The sequence below is a fragment of the Chinchilla lanigera genome, unplaced genomic scaffold, assembly GCF_000276665.1.
Source record: "Chinchilla lanigera isolate Chin_1 unplaced genomic scaffold, ChiLan1.0 scaffold00008, whole genome shotgun sequence".
In the NCBI taxonomy this organism is placed as follows: domain Eukaryota; kingdom Metazoa; phylum Chordata; class Mammalia; order Rodentia; family Chinchillidae; genus Chinchilla; species Chinchilla lanigera.
Genome location: NW_004955409.1, coordinates 4832306 through 4849719, shown reverse-complemented (window position 1 = coordinate 4849719; position 17414 = coordinate 4832306). Strand labels below are relative to the sequence as shown.

At 39.3% G+C, this 17414-nt stretch overlaps 1 protein-coding gene across 2 annotated transcripts in view; it reads left to right on the top strand.

Annotated features, from left to right (window-relative positions):
• The window catches only part of Galk2 (galactokinase 2), a 100632-nt gene that overhangs the window by 2676 nt on the left and 80542 nt on the right, over positions 1-17414 (top strand). Inside the window, exons 1-3 of one of the 2 annotated variants that reach the window (XM_013510295.1) lie at positions 5069-5170; positions 9025-9113; positions 16099-16222. In XM_013510295.1, coding sequence (XP_013365749.1) covers positions 9044-9113; positions 16099-16222 — 194 coding nt within the window. In that variant the 5' untranslated portion in view covers positions 5069-5170; positions 9025-9043. Of the gene's footprint in view, positions 1-5068; positions 5171-9024; positions 9114-16098; positions 16223-17414 lie in introns of those variants that run through there. The other variant, XM_005376681.2, reaches the window with a different exon arrangement.

Genomic DNA, 17414 nt, shown 5'->3' with positions numbered 1-17414 from the left:
GTTTTTGCTAATGTCAATTGGAAAAAATTTTATGCCCATATCTTGTACCCTGAGCATTTACTTTAAAGATAACATGTAATGTGTTAACTATTGTTATTCTCTTATTATCTTGTTATGAATTTTTATTTTACCTTTTTTCTATAAAAAAAAAAAGATTTCCTGTTTCTACAACCCATCTTGTGTACTCTTCCCTGTGAGGTTTTGTTTTGTTTGTTTTTGTTTTGTTTTTTGTCTTTTTGAGACAGGGTCTCACTATGCAGTTCAGGCTGGCTTTGGACTCACTTTATAGCCCAGGCTGGTCTCGAACTCACAACGATCCTCCTGCCTCAACCTCCTGCATGCTGGGAATACAGGTGTTCACCACCACGCCTGGCAAGAAATGCACTATTGACATTTCCCTCTCTCAGGAGTGTCACAGACTCAGTCTGCTGGGACTTCACCAGGCAGTCCAGTCCCAAGGGACTGCTGTTGTGTATCAGTCTGTTGTTGACTAGAAACCTGGTCATGTGGTGCAGGACTGTACGTGTCCAGTGTCAGGACCCAATTCAGCATTACGCTGCATTTAATCGTTTCCTGGATCCATTTTCTAATTGTGGAAGGCTTCTTTCTTTCTGTGCTTCATGGCCAGTTATTTTATAGACTATCTCACAGTTTGGGTTGGAGGGAAAAGTTGTGAAAAATTTGGTTATCCTGGTTATTTCTAAAGAAAAGCAGAGCTTGCCTCGGGTACCTTTGCGGGTTTTCTGATTTCTGCATTGGCTTTGAGACTCTTACTGTGCTCTTGCTGTTCTACACTTCCGGTCATAGAAGACTGTTAGCAGTGTGAACGACTCTTGTCCATACAACGTTCTGGCAGAAGGCAAAGTTATTGTTACTTCCTGGGTGATAACCAGTTTTCTAGTTTTTTTTTTTGGCTTTTTGAGACAGGGTCTCTCTATGCAGTTCAGGCTGGCTTTGAGCTCACTTTGTAGTAGTTTTCTAGTTTTTAGTATCTGTTTTTCTTTTCTTTCTTTTTCTTTTTCTTTTTTCTTTTTTTGTTTTTTTTTGAGACAGGGTCTTACTATTCATTCCGTCTGGTTTGAACTCACTATGTAGCCCAGGCTGTTTTCAAACGTGCAGCAATCCTCCTGTCTCAGCCTCCCATATTTTGGAATTATAGGCATGTACCACTATGCCTGGCATTTATTTATTTATTTTTGGTATATCCTTTTTATTTCTTTCTCTGATCACTCTGACTGATGTTTTAATAACTATATTGAACAGGAGCAGTGATAGTAGAAATCCCTGTCCTGTTCTGACTTTGGAAGGAAAGCTTTCAGCTTCTCTCCATTTAATATGATGTTGGCCATTGCTTTGTCATAAATAACTTCTGTCAGATGGAGATAAGGTCCTTCTATAACCTTTTTCCTTTTTTCTTTTTTTGAAACAGGGTCTCTATGCATTTAGGCTAGTCTTGAACTCACTTTGTAGCCCGGGCTGGCCTCGAACTCGAAACGATCCTCCTGCCTCAGCCTCCTGAGTGCTGGGATTACACGTGTGGGCCACCATGCCTGGTTTATAACTTTTTTCTTCAAAGTTTTTAGTCATGAATGGATGTTGCATTTTGTTCAAGGCTTTTTCTGCATCAACTGAGATGACCATGCGGTTTCTGTCCTTGCTTCTGTTTATGTGGTGAGTTACACTTATCCATTTGTGCATGTTGCAGCATCCTTGTATCCCTGGGATGCAGCCCACTTGGTCACGATGTATGATTTTTTTGATAATTTGTTGCATTCTGTTTGTCAGTATTGTGTTGAAGATTTTTGCATCTATGTTCATTAAAGAGAATGGCTTGTGGTTCTTTTTTTTGGTCGGATCCTAGCCTGGTTTTAGAATCAGGGAAAGGCTTGCTTCCAGGAATGAGTATTTATTTTTTCCCTTTCAGTTTCATTACAGAATTTGAGGGGTAATTGGCATTAGGTTTTCCCTAAAGTTCTTATCCAATTTGGCAGTGAATCCATTGGGACCTAGGTTTTTCTTATTTGGTAGTTTTAAAAAATTTTTGCTTTTTCAATTTCATTGCCTGCTATTGTATTATTCAGGGTTTTTATACCTTCTTGATTCAACTTGGTAGTTCACATGTATCTAGAAGTCTCTCCATTTCTTCTGGATTCTCCATTTTATCAGAGTTCAGGTTCTTAAAGTTGTTACTAATGATCTTACGGATTTTGGCAGAGTCCGTTGTGATTTAACCATTTACATATCTAATGGCATTTATTATTTTTTCTAATTGCATTTATTTGGGTCTTTCCTTTTTTTTTGGTATGATTGGCTAGGGGTTTGTCTCTTTTGTTTATTCTTTCAAAAAACTAGCTCAGTTTATTTATCCTTTGCATTTTTTTTTTTAGTCTGCAATTCATTAATTTCTGCTTTTATGTTTATAATTTCTTTCCTTGTGCAAATTCTGTGTTTATATTATTTTTTATTTTTTTGAGACAAAGTCTCACTATCTAGTGTGGGCTCACCTTGAACTCACTGTGTAGCCCAGGCTGGACTCGAACTCATAGCAATCCTCCTGCCTCAACCTCCTAAGTGCTGGGACCATAGATATATGCTCCAGGGCCAGCTTTGTTCTTTATAGGACCTTAAGGTGCATCAGTGGGTTATTTATTTGGATTCGCTGTTTTTTGTGATATGGAGATTCACAGCTATAAGTTTCCTTCTTAGGACTAATTTAATTGTGTCCTGTAGGTTCTGTTATGTTGTACTGACATTATTCTTTGATTTTAACAGCTGTCTGATTTCTTCTGTGATCCGCTGATTTTTAAAGAGGGTGTTGTTTAGTTTTCATGCCTTTGTATAATTTCTGTGATTTCTTTTGCCGTTGACTTCTTGTTTTATTGCACTATGAACTGATAATATGCACAGTATAATTGTGATGTTTTTATGTTTACTTAAGTTTGCTGCATGTGGTCTATTTTGAGGAAGGTCCCTTGTGCTGCTGAGAAGAATGTGTATTCTTTGGTTATTGGTTGGAACACCGCATACATCTATCAAGTCCATTTGTTCAAAGATTTGGTTCAACTCTGATATTTCTTTATTGGGGTTTTTAGTCTATTTGATCTGTCTATTTGTGACAGTAGGGTATTGGAGTCCCCCATTATAATTGTGCTGGTGTTTATCTCTGTATACCAACACCTAGGTTGCCTTTGTGACATTAACAGTACTAAGGTCCATTCCCAGAAAACTGCATTGGTTCATCTATTTCCTTCTACCAAAGCTTATTGGGATAATTGGAAGTCTGAGTATAGGGAGTCTAATATAACTAATATATAGGAAGTCTAATATATCTATATAGGAGTATCTATCTATATCTATATCTATATATAGATATATACTATATATCTATATATCTATATAGGAGTATAGGAAGTCTAATATACCTAATATATAGCAAGTCCAGTATATCTTGGGGAGAACTATATCTCCCTGATGTTACTTCATCTTACCCAAGGAAAGGATGTCTTTCCCTTCTTTTTCCACTTTCTCTAGCTGGTGATTTGTTTTGCATATGATTTCTGTGGCTACTGATTTCTGTGTATTAATCTTATATCCTGTTACCACAGTAGATTTTAAAAATTTTTCAAGCTGGTTTTGTCATTAATTATCTGTGGTTTTCCAGATATCTTACCTCATTTCCAAATAAAGATAGTTTTACTTCTTTTCTTTGAGTACTTAGGCCTCCTCCTATTTTTCTTGTTTCATTACTCAGCAGATGCCTCCATTATAGTGTGGGTTAGATGCAGAGAGACTGGACATTTTTGTCTTACTTTTGATCTTAGTGAAAATACCTCTAGCATTTTCCTTTTAAGTAAATGGTAGATTTAAGACCAAGATATCTGTTTGTATGTATATGTGTTATAAGTTATGACAAATGAATGAATTTTATGGAAGGTTTTTCCACGTCTCAGAGGGTATTCCATTATTTTTCCCTTAGACTGAATAATATGGTATATTATTCTAATGGATTTTCTTAATATTTTCTTTTTAGTTTTTTTGAGACAGAGTCTTGCTATAGTCCAGGACGGCCTTGAACTTGCTACATACCCAAGGCTGGCCTCAAACTCTTGATCCTCCTGCCTCAGCTTCTGTTTGCTGAGATTAGAGGTGTATGCTATCGTGCCTGGATTTTCCTGGTATTTTAAACTTTGTATTCTTAGAATTAATTCTACTTGCTCATGCATTATTTTCTTCATATAACATTGTCTTCTGTTTACTAATATTTTACTAAGTACTTTTGAACCAACATTCACAAACAGTCTCTAGTTTTCACTCATTTATTTTCTTGTTCCAGGGCCGGGCATTGAACCTAGGACTTGAGCATGCAGGGCAAGCCCTCTCCCACTGAGCTGTACCTCTAGCGGTTCTTGGACTGTGTTGGCCTGGTTTAGGTAGCCATATTCCACTTGCTTTCACAACAAGGATGAACCTGTTTTCCTTTATTTTTGAATGCTCTGGAACAATTTGTGGTGCATGTGGGCTATGTGAGGTCCATGCCTAGGTAGAGTTCCCTTGTGAAAACTTTCTGATTTCATGCATATTTGTTTGATAGTTGTCTTGGTTATTTTTCTCTCTCATTGCTAAGACAAAATACCTGACACCCAAAATTAAGGGAGGAAAGGTTTGTTTAGCTCACAGTTTGTGGAGGTTTCAGTCCTTAATCAACTGGCTCCAAGGCAGGTTTGCATGGCAGAGGGCAGCAGTTTAAGGTGGTGGAAGACAGCAAAAGCTACAAGGGCAGAAGGAGCTAAAGGGAGGAGCAAGCCTCCTTTTCCTCCTTGTGTTGTGTGCAGGCTACCTGCCCTAGGGTGGATGTAGCACTCACACCCGCCCCCCACCCCAGCTAGACAATGAACCAATTACAAACTATAGATTCAGCCACCTTGGAAAAGCCTTTCCCCCCAGCGACTGCATGAGGCTTTGGGGGAACATCCAGACACAAACTATAGCAATGGTCCTTTGATAACTTCCTTCATTTCTTTTATGGAAGTCATCTATTCTTGTAAAATTGTATTTCCCTAGGTAATTATCCATTTGCTTTGGGATTCCTGGCCACTGGCTGGACGTAGGATGGATACCTACCCAAAGATTTGTTGTGAGTCTTGAGACTGATAGTACCACAACCAAGAAGGTATGAAATGGGTAGTAACTCACATCATAAGGCTTTCTGGGATAACAGGAAAGGGTCCACAAGCTGGTCCAGAGATGGCTTGAGAGGTCCAGGGACGGAGACTGGCTTGGGGTTTTTACAGGATAAGACCAAGGTGAGGGTCTCTACATGTGCTTTTGCTGCTGCTAACAGAGAGCACCTGACAGAACCTTCAGCTTGCCTGCATGACAGGGGAGAAGAGGCAGAATTGAGACTTGAAAGTTGTGAGCTGTCAAACAGCAAAAAAATGGAGTCAGCCTCTTACAATTCAAATTTATCTGGATGGAGCTCTGCGAAGTTGTCTCAGGATTTAAAAAAGTCTTTTAGTGTTATTTTTCTCATGTCAGCTTACATTTTGTGTATTTGAGTTTTAATCCCTCATTTCCTTAGTTCATTAGCAAGTGGTTTGTCTAGTTTGTTAATTTTTTCCTTCTAAAAACCTGGGTATTTAGTTGCTAATTATAACTGTTGTTTTTCTACATCCCACACAATTACTTTCTGCTTTTGTCTTTTTTTTTTTTTTTTTGGTTGTACTTTTTTGTTTGTTTGTTTATTTGTTTATTTTGTTGAGTTGTTCCTAGCTTATGGAGCTGGGGACTTAATGTTTTAAAATTATCGTTCTTTTCCTTTTACCACAAAAGTGTTGAGGGCTATAGATTTTCTTAACAGATTAAAACAAATGTCCATTTGTTTCGATAGGTAGTGTTTTAATGTTGTTTTTATTTTTTAGAATGGTTATATATTCACTTCTCCTTTCTCACCCAGGTTATTTCAGAGAATTTAGCTTTTCCAAATCACTTTTTTTCGTTGTATCTCTTGCATACAACATATAGTTCAAACTTGTTTTAGAATCCAAATTGCAAATTCTTTTTGTTTGAGTGGGTGTATTAGGTCACACCAAGAAGTGTGATCGATGTTTTTCATTTCAGGTTTATCAAATTATATGTTCTTATGTGTTCTTACACATTTTCTTTATCAACTAGATACTTTTCTTTGCTCTTTTACTTTTGCTTTTTTTGGCATTGAGGAAAATTAGTACTTCTATACTTACATATTTTTAATACCCTTAGAAAATGTTTAAGCTCTTGCTATTTGCTTCTTTTTGTTTTTATTTGTTTTTCTTCTGGTACCAGGAATCGAACTCATGACCTTGCGCTTGCCAGGCAGGCACTGTGCCACTGAGCTAAATCCCCAGCCCCGCTATTTGCTTCTTCATCTTTTTTTTTCTTTTCCCCTTTCTTCTTTTGAAAAACACTAACATTTGAAGTCATTTTACCGAGAATCTGCACAAATAACCTCAGTTGTTTGAATCTTCTCTGTGAAATGCAAGTGGGGTGGGGGGAGTGGCTGGGTTCAACAGCAGCAGCATGAAAATCACCCAGGGTTCTAACACTGTGTCCAGTCCTGACACAGCCAGCATTCCAGTTCACATGCTGCAAGATAGCCATGGTACTGGCCCCAAGGATGAGGCAAGGGTGACACCGTGCAGCCATGTCTTAAGCAGGTACTATGTGCTAGTGCTGGGCTAGGCACTTTCCTGAGGCCACCATATTTAATCTTCTCAACAACTCTGTGAGGTGCATACTTCTACCTCATGTAAAGGTCAATAAAGTTAATAAATTTCATTATATGTAGAAAAGAGATTTAATGGGAGATTAAATTAAAAGATTTAATTTTATTAGATTTAATTTAATTAAAATTTAATTTTCTGTCCAACTGCACAGGTCCTGGTCATTTATGAGTTTTTTTCTTTCCTTCTTTTTTTTTTTTAGTGTTTAATTGGCATCCTTACATATATGTCCATACCATATCTTTAAAACACATTAAAAAAAAACCAACACATTATTGCTGTCAGGTTTTAATTTATTCTTTAGCTTTTACATATTGCCTGTTTAGCAACCAACGAGCTTATTCTGCTTTTCATCTGTTTTTCCTCACACTCCCCATTTTCTTCCTTTCTTTAATTTTTAATTTTTGAGGCACAGACTCATTATGTAGTCCAGGTTGGCCTTAAACTTGTGGCAAATCTGCCTTAGCCTCCCGAGTGCTGGGATTACAGGCATGCACCACCACACCCAGATTCCATTTTTAAATATTGGATTTTTCTTTCTGATGGTGTTTTTAGACTAATCTTTGTTTTGCTGGGTGTCTTCTCCTTCACTCAAGTTCTTGTTTCAGTAGCTCACTGTGGTCTTTCTTTTTTTCAACTTATAGGTAATTTAACACTTCTTATTTTCTGTATATAAGGGGAGATTCTAACTTAGGCATCTGCCATTGTCCACATCTACCTGGTAGTCCAGTTTTTCTTGAATGATATGCTAGAGATACCAGCTGTTGTCTCCTGCTGAGACCTTGTGTTGTCATTCATCCCCTGGACTGGAGGAGTGGCCCCAGTGATCATGTAACTACAATAAGTGACATTATTTGTACCAAATGACTGTACCCTCTTTCCCACACATGACTGCACCAGGAGGGATACCAGACCTGAACTCTGTCAAACATTTTATAACTTTTGAGGATTTGAGCTAAAGGGTCCGGAGATGTATAAGACAGATAGTACAGGACACTAGAGCTGTTAAGTCTTGTACAGTTCAGCCATAGGGTCACAAAACTGAAGGTATGGAGAAGCAGAACCCAAGGAGGTCACAGAGGCAGGTAGCATGCAAAGAGCGCTCATCCCTTTGGAGGGCTGAGAGAATGAAGTAGCAAATGGGAGAGCCAAAGACGCCAACAGAAGCGAAGTTGCTGATGATGGCCTGATTTCTCATGCCAGCATGAGAAACTTCTGACCCTATCTGACATATCTTTTATCATTATCATAAACTTCCTTTTTTTCCTGAACTCTTTTTTTGTGTGTGCATTTCCGTTTCTCACAACTGATTCCCTAAGACCAGTTAATTACTTACTTCCTGAATATGGTTGGCTTTAATAAATGTGTACTGTCCTCATATTATTACTTAGACACAGTATAATGCAGGATATTGTAATCCTACAATATAAACAGCGGGAGTTGCCGAGTTGACTTGAGATGATTTGATGGTATCAAATTATTGAGTCTATTATTAGAAGTTTGGACCTGGAAGGAATGTAAACAGAATATATAACTCAGTTTCTGGAATTTTAGGAACCATAGGCCCAGGAAACTGATTTGCTGAATTTCGGCATTGAATTAGGGGTCCCAGTAGAATTACTACTGTGGTCTCCTGATACCCAGCCCAGTCTGCTTTGATGCGTCATACGGGTTTGAATGCTGTAGCTCCCCTCAGCCCCCAATGCCTCTCCACTTGGAGGCTTAGAATGTGACTGTATTCGGATTAGCATTGTTGCAGATGCAATCAAGTTAAGATGAAGTCATACTCCATTAGGTGGGTCTTCATCCAATCCCATTGGTATCCTCTACTGAAAAATTATACATAGCTATATTCTTTATAATTGAATACAATAGATTTTTTCTGTTGGGTGCATCAGTCTTAACTTTTTAATTCTTCAGTGGGCTTAGCCCTGCTATTGTGGGATTTAGGAGGTAACAATATTGTTTATCCTGGGATTTTTGAGGTAAATGTCATTAAAAGTTTGTTTTCTTCTTTGTTTTGGAATAATTAGAGATGGCATTTATATGAAGTGCATGTGTGTGTGTGTGTGTGTGTGTGTACAGGAATCTCATGGGCTGTCTTTCTCCCCTCCCTCCATGCCTCTACCCCTCCTATCCATTGTGGTGCTGAGGATTGAACCTAGGGCCTTGTGCATGGTGAGCAAAGCTCTATCACTAGACTACACACCCAGACTCTTGTGGGTTTTCTGATATATAATCTGAAACATTCTACTCTTGTTTTCAGATTGCTGAAGCTAAAGGAAATGTTCAAGACTAAGTTTGGCTCCATCCCCAAGTTTTATGTTCGAGCACCAGGAAGAGTCAACATCATAGGTATTTCAAAACTTTCTTCTCCTAAATTTCTCTTCTCCTTTAGTAAGATCAAAAATTTTGTCAGTATGCTCCTTTCTTAATTTTTCCCTTGTACAGAACATTTCACATATTTGGTGGAAAGATTTCACCAAGATGTGCTTCTGCATAAGGAACACACTTTACTTTCATCTCTTTCAGTCCATTCAGTAATGTTAATTTTCTCCATTTGTTTTCTACATCTACGTAGCTTTTGAAATCCAGTAGTTCATACTGTTTTTTTAGAGGATGCTGCAGGTTACATATTTAGATTGTAGTGAGAAATTTTGATGGCTTCACATTTACTCACTGGGTTAGGGGAATCTTGACCTTACTATTCCTTGTTTTTAAAAGTGTGGTCCAAGTTTTTCAGGTTTCCCAGGTGAATTTCTTTTTTTTTGGTTTCTCCTGTGGAATATCTTTGAATTGTATTGCATTTCAGCAGTAAATTACAGCTGTTTAACAGAATGTCTAGCATCTTTCTGTCCATCTCTTTTGCATATAATAATTGATATAGTTTTAAGTTAGATTATACACCCTTTTAATTTTTTTCATTTAATGTGTTAAAATATTTTCTTATGTTTCTGTATGTCATAATTATTATTTTAATAACTTCAACCTGCTAAGTTGATATTGTATAATTTGCTTAATAATTTTCTTTCCTGGCATATGGGTTATTTTCAGTTTCTATGACAGCCAGCAGTTTGATTAGAAAGAAAACACTGGGTGAGAATAGCTTTAATCATTTTATCATTTGATTATTTCTGGTAAGAGTTTTCTTCCCCCAGGTACAAAGGCAAAGTAGGTAGGGTAGAGAATGAATCCCTTGCATGGGACTTAAATTGCTCATTTTCCACAAAAGGATATTGAACTTATTTGCTTGTACTTTGCTCAGCAATATAATTTGAATTTTCAGTGAGACTTGTTGAGACAAATGTAATTTCTGAAGCATTATTTGAAGCCATGTGGAACGTATTTTGCTAGCTTCTAAATTTATTCTAGATCAAGGTGGATTTCAGAAGCCTATATTCTCTATATAGAATTGTTTTCAACAAGTTGTACCTTGCTTATCTGGAATTTTTAGTGATCCATTGTCAAGGTTATTATGGAGACATTGTTGAGGATGTCATGTGTGCTATCACTTACCCCTTAGAAAATACAAATGAGAATTTTTGCTTTGGCTGAGGATATATGCTTATTGTCTGTTACAGGTGCTACTAGTAACATGTGACTATATTTATATAGAAATAAAACTTAAATTCATTTGTACCAGCCACCTTTCTGTGCTGTATTAGACAGCATGAGCACAGAACTATAGACAGCCCTTCCCAGTCCTCCTCACGGCCCAGTAAGTTTATATTTGTAATCCCACGAAAAGTTACTGGAATTCTAGTGAGTCAATTCCAATCTATCACATCCAGTGCAAGCCATGGTGAGAATACAGACACTAAGACATACTTGTAGTTATGGGGAGCCGAGGGGTCCTAAGTCCAGCCATGACGATGGCTCTCTGGAACAAAGGCCTATACGTCGGACCGAACCCAGATTTATTCACCTGTGAAGAAGGGAGTGGCTTGAGGCTGAGTGACTGTGAGAGTGGCGGGGAAGCAGGTGAGTGCCCTGAGCTGGGCTGGGTAGGAGGCTGAAACCACCTCTGCCATATGCAGAGAGAAGGATACGCAGAGAGAGTAATCTGCATAACACAGTCTGAGGGAGTATCTAATGTTTTGGTGTCAGTGCTTCAGCTCTGATGTGTAATCTTTCAAGCCCCAGGAAGTCATAGCCTCTATTCCCGAGGCTCATTCCCAGCCAACAGCATGGAACATTGGCTTACACATCCTGCCTCATCCCAGCTCACTTGAGGGAGGAACAGGGGGTCGGGGAAACACGCCTGCCATCTCCAAAGATTACCATCAACTCCTCGGCTAGACCCATATGCGTTGCTTAAAGCCAACTGAAGGGGTAAGGAAAAGTCCTAGCCAGCTCTGTACATGCCGGTACATGGAAATAGGGTCAGGCTCAGCCGAAATTGGGCCAGTTGCTCGTCTTTCAAGGAGAGTCACCTAGGTGGTCCTCCACACAGAACGTTTCCACATTCCAGAACATTTTGTTAGGCTGTGCCGGCTGCTGCAGATGTGGGCTTTGGCTGCCCTGGAGGTCAGGAAGAGAAGCTGCCTCTGGTCATTTCCGTGTCTTCCTCAGCCATGGGATCCTTGAGAGTGACTCGGGTCTCCAAGTCTTGAGCATAAGGAAGACAGTGGCTGCCAGGTAAACCTTAAAACGTGGAAGAATGTCTCACTTATGTGTTGACTAATGTAGGATGTACTTAGTTACTGTTCGAGGTGTTCAGTTGAATCTCATCTTATTTTTAATCTTATGTTTGGTTTCCTCTGCCCTTTCCTCTATCTAGAATACCTCTAGCCCACATCCAGTCCATGCCCAATGTCTCGCAATTTTTAAGATCCCGTTAAAAGACTGTGCCATAGAAGCTGGCCTGGGAGTGACGGTGTCTGCTCATTCCTTAACACGGTGCATCACATAGCTCGTTTTAGCAGGAAGCAAGATCAGATACTTTATGCAATAAATGCAGGACCTGGCCTTTGGGAGGATTGCTTCACCAAACTCTGCAGTCTGGTTTTCTGCTGTTTGAAGAATGTTTTAGGAGACCAACTATATCAGAATCAGCCTTGAGCAGGGTTTTTTTTTCTTTCTTGTAATCAAAAGGCCTCAGCTAAAGCAAAAGGACACTTTTGGGCTGGGGATATAGCTCAGTGGCACAGTGCCTGCCTGGCAAGTGCAAGGTTCTGAGTTCAGTTCCTGGTACCAAAAAAAAGGACACTTTTTTGCAGCCAGGTTTTAAGACCCTTTTTGGAGAGAAGGTGGAAGAATTCAAAAATTTTCTATATAAAAATACTTGCCACCAAAACAAACCTTAGACCTTTATCTAACACATACTTTACAGAGGGACTAGAGAATGTGCTTTTTTATTTTTCCTTACTGTGTATGTGCTTAGTTATTATCTTGGGCACCATTTTCAAATACCTGCTGTTTTTGTTTTATATAATAATTTGTACACACAAGGAGCTGACCTTTCCATAAAGGGGGCCTAGAGTCTAAATTTTTTAAAAACAATTAATTTATTTGTGTCTTGTTTTATGATCTCTTGTGTTAACAATAAAATCCTTCCTACTTTCTAAATACCACTGGGCCTGAGGGAACCCTGAACTAGATCAGTAGCAGTGCTAAGGAACTAAGCGGCAAAAAGTTTTGGATCTGCGTTCTAGTTCTCTGCCAAAGGTGTTTTGCAAGGACTGAGTGGTGAACTCCATGTTGAACACCAGAGTAGATATTGGTACTGTTTCCTAAGAGGAATGCTGCAAGAAGAGATGGATCTTACAAATCTGTTTTATAGTTTGAAATGACTTTGGTTTCCAAGAAGAGCATTTGGATATGTGTTTCTGAAGCTCAGTGAGGAGGCAGTACAGATCTGGGTCAATGGAAAATAGCTAGAAATCAAAGCCCTTTGTTATGGTTTGTGTCTGGGTGTCTCCCCAAAGCCTCATGCAGTCACGGGGCGGGCTTCTAGAGTTCATGATTGATTCACGGTCCAATGTTGGGATTAGGGGTATGAGTGCTACACCTGCCCTGGGGTAGATAGATCGCATACAGTGTAAGGGAGGGAAAGAGACTTGCTCTTCCAGCTCCCACTCCTCCCTTTTGCTCTTGCTGCTTTTGCTGTTTTCTGTGGCCAAGAACTGTTGTCCTCTGCCGTGAGCTACCCTGCCTTTTAGCCAGCTGAGTATGGACTGAAACCTCCTCAAACAATGAGCTAAATAAACCTTTTTTTCCTTAATTTGGGTGTCAGGTATTTTGTCTCAGGAATGAGAGAAGAGTAGCCAAGACACCCTTGGAACAGGTCAGTTACTTAGGGAAACTGAATGAAGAAGAAAAGCAGAATGCTGAAGACTGGAGCTGTGAGAGCAGAATCATGTGATGGAAGAGCAGAAGAAACAGATCCCAGAGAGTAAGGATGAAAGACTGGATGAGAGGGAGGAAGACCAGGAAAGAATGGCGTATGAGCCAGAGAAACAGAACCAATATGATATAGTCTACCACATGCCAGTCTCCTTCCAGACGTATGCAAAAATCATACTGTACCATCTATCTCAGTGCCCCTTGACCAAGTCCAGTTGGCAGCTGAAAGGAATGATCACAAATGGTATCTCAAAAGCCAAGGAAAATGCTGTGTCAAAAAAAGCATCTTTCATGTGGTGTAAACAAGTGGAATGGAACACAGAAAAAAGTCCAGAAGATTTTATCAGAGGGAGGTCTTTGACTCATTCTTCCATTCATTGGATTTGCTGTGTTCCTCCTATGATGCTAGCCCTGGTGAGAACAAGAAGACACAGCCCCCAGTCCGGTGGCGAGTATGATGGCGTTCTCCAGCATCTTGACAGCGTTGCCTCTTGACTGTGCCGCAGGGTCCTAGGAGTTGGTTGTAGCTGGCCTGGAGACTGCTACTGAGTCAGGCTGCCAGCCGTGCAAAGGGCCCAGCAAGAGTAGCCTCTTGTTTATCTCTTTGACTCATTTCACATTCATGTAAAGTTCCATGGGAACAAAGATACCCATAGCTAAAATATTTTTCAAACATTACTTGACAGGAATGCACAGGCTGCAGTAGCAGTTATAGGAATGTTATCCCATCCAGACTGAAGGAGGCTGGAGAAGTGTCCTGGGGGAAAGTTGTAAGTGGTGACCTCTAGCGCCAACAAATTTTATCAAAGAAAATGGGATGGGGAGCTGAGAAAGACCCAGGGGCTTAAAAAATCTCTTTTGGAATGGAAAATGAAAACATAAAAGAGTAACTGGAGTAGTATATAGAACTCCCATGTATTCACCATCCGGTTTAACTTATCAGCTCAAGCAATCTTGTTTTATTATGAAGCAAATAATAGAGGGTTTAAAAAATATAGGGTGCTTTAGCATGGCGAATGGGAAGGGGGTCACGATGGGGTACAGTGAATGGAGAGAGCAGAATGGGAAATTTTAGTAAAAAGTATCGAATTTGGAACTCATTTCACGGTAGAGAAGTTCTAGGTGACAAGGAGGTCTACCTACAGACCTTAGTGGCTGTGTGGAGGCCACGGGAGAAGACAGCTGGCGTGCAGAGGTCAGGTTCTTTGGCGGCCACAGGGGTGGGAAGCTGCGCCCCGGGTGATTTCGCTCACCCGGATGTTCTCCCGGTGCTGAGGTCTCCAGGGAGGAGCAGAGTCGGGGACAGAGGCACGGATGGAAGTGAAGAACAGGCATCAGGAAGGGCCCTGGAAATACAGCGCGAGAGGAGGATGCCCTCCCTACTGCCGAAGGCCGCAAGGAGAGGGCCGCGCTTCGCTCGGGTTTGAGGATAGGATTTTCCTGACAAAGAGTTCTTTTTCTAGTTGATTTGTTGACTATGTTATGGTTTAAAAAGTAGGAGGTAGTTTTGTAAGTGATTCTAACACAGCTAATTAGTGCATGGGATGGAACGAATTTCAGTCTTTGTTACAAGCATTATTATGATTTGTTTTAAAATACTGAGGATAGGATAGTTTTGTTATCCTTCCTTCCCAGCAGTTTCTGCTCCCTCTCTGACCCCTGCCCAGGCAATCTTGTTTTGTTTAATGAGTTTCGACAAAGCCTCCGTTGATTCTCAGAAGGCTCGGACCATGCAGCGGAGATCTCCCCAGCAGAACGAGGGCCTTCCTAGGGATCTGCTTACCTGAATATATGCTTTCTACTTACTTTTTATTATTGTCTTCTTAAAGGTAGTTGGAAGAAAGATAATTTTGAAAACCAGCTCTCTGTCAAGCATTGTTAATCTTTTTTTTTTTTTTTTTTTTTTTTGAGACAGCGTCTCACTATGCAGTTCAGGCTGGCCTTGAGCTCACTTTGCAGCCTAGCCTGGTCTTGAACTCACAGCGATCCTCCTGCCTCAGTCTCTCGAGTGCTGGGATTACAGGAGTGTGCCACCATGCCCAGCTAAGCATTGTTAATCTTTAAAAAAACTATTGTATCATTTTAAGGAGCACATCAATGTAAAACAAAAGACTTGTTCCTTCTAATATGTAGAATAAAATATAATTATACAATTGAATTGTCTTTTATTAATTTCACATTTCCTAGCTGTTTAATTTCTACCATCGGAATAGTCAGATATTAAAATATATACCAGAGAAACAAATGAGCTTATCTCATCTTGCTTAAGTTTGTTATTTTGTGTTTAAGCCTTATGAATAACAAGTTTAAGTTTAAATTGTCACTTGGATTATGGTGCGGTAGGAAAAACAGTCTCTTACTGGTAAGTCATAGAGGAAGTAGCATGAAAGGAGAATAGTTTGTTCCTTGTGTTTGCTTATACATTGAAAGTGCAAATTATATATCTTTTCCTAGCTACTTTTCTTTTCCTGGCTCTGTACAGCACATTACACATGATGTATTAGTGCTGATCTAGTTGCTGGACTCTGAGTTAAGGCACAGAGATAAGCATCCTCCTTACTTCTAATGAGCTCCCTGGCAGTGACGAAGAGGCTGCAAGTCAGATAATGCTGATATAAGGGAAAGTGTACTTAAGGCTCAATTGTTCCTGTTTTTAAAAGGTTAATAAAATAGCAGCGATGGAAGAGATATTAATTTGCTTGCTGCTCACATGACTATTCACATGGCATAAACTTTGAAAATGATAATTATGAATTAGAAACTGGGAAAAATGGTTAAGGTTAAAAGAAATCCCAAAATTAACAGACTAATTCATGTATGACTAGTAGTTGCTGGCCCAGGTATCTGGAGTAAAAAGGAAAACTGAAGAACACCCTGTCCATATTTTTATTTTCTATGAAGTCCTGGCTGTGGTCATGTTTTTCTTTTATGTTAACTTGACTGAGTTCCTGTTGTTTCATATGCTAGAAATGATAAAAACTGCTTTTTTTCCTAGGCGAGCATATAGATTACTGTGGCTATTCTGTTCTTCCAATGGCTGTAGAACAAGATATGTTAATAGCTGTGGAACCTGTGAAAACACACACTCTCCAACTGGCCAACACAAATCCCTTGTATCCGTGAGTATTTAGGATGCTAATAACGTATGTGAAGTGTGTGTGTGTGTGTGTGTGTGTGTGTGTGTGTACCAGATGGTGTGTTCTTACTCAAATGAACTCCTTAGAAAATATCAAACCTAGAGTAAATAATGTAATTTGTTCATAATTCATAGTTGATATTTAAAAGCACTTAAGGTCACTATTCAATGTTTATTCATTGATTTGAGAAACATGTATGGAAGACTTCCCATGTGCTAGACATTGTCTTAGATACAGGCAATTCAAAGATGAAGCTGGCCTAGAAAGTACCTTCCGTCTACTGTGGTAACCATCTCTAGCAAAGGCAGGTCGGCTGTCTCTCCTGCGTTACTACCGCATTCTAATGCTCCAGCCAGAGCGTCTTACTCCGCTGTGTTAGCATTAACTGTTTTACTTACCCGTATCCCTCAGTAGACTGTAAGCTCTGTTACTGTAGGGACAGTTGCTTCTCTTCTCCAGGGCACTGGCCTCAATAAAAGACAGAGTCTGGTTGATGCATGATAGACGTTTCTAGTACTTACACTTTGTCAAGTAACCTGAGTCACTGTGAGCTATAAGAATTTTATATATAGGTACAAGTCCTTTGTGAGAAATATGTTTTGCAAATATTTTCATCCAGGCTGTGCCTTGGGTTTTCACTTTTTACAGTGCCTTTTGAGGAAGTTTTTAATTTGATGAAGCACTGTGGACTTTTCTTCTTTCACAGGTTTTACTTTTTGACTGCAAACCCAAGAGCAATAAAATTCTCTCTCCTGTTTTCTTCTAGAAGTCTTATAGTTTTAGCACCTATGTTCAGGCCTATGATACATTTTGAATTCATTTTCATATGTGGCATAAGATAAGAGTTGACTTTTTTTTGGTATATAGCTCTTCAATTATTTCCCACCTTCTATTAGCATAAAGATAGACAGATCAATTTGAGGGTCTATTTCTGGACATTATTCTGTTGATCTCTTTGTCTCTCTTTATGCCATTATCATACTACCTGATAACTAGCTTTATAAGAAGTCCTGAAGTCCGTGTAAGTCCTATAATGTTATTTTTTTTCAAAGACATTTTGTTTATTTTAATGGACTTTGTACTTCCTTATTAATGTCAGAAGCTATTCGGTGTCTATGCCAGGATTTTGATTTTGATTTTATTGAATATATAGATTATTTTGGGGAGAAGTGGA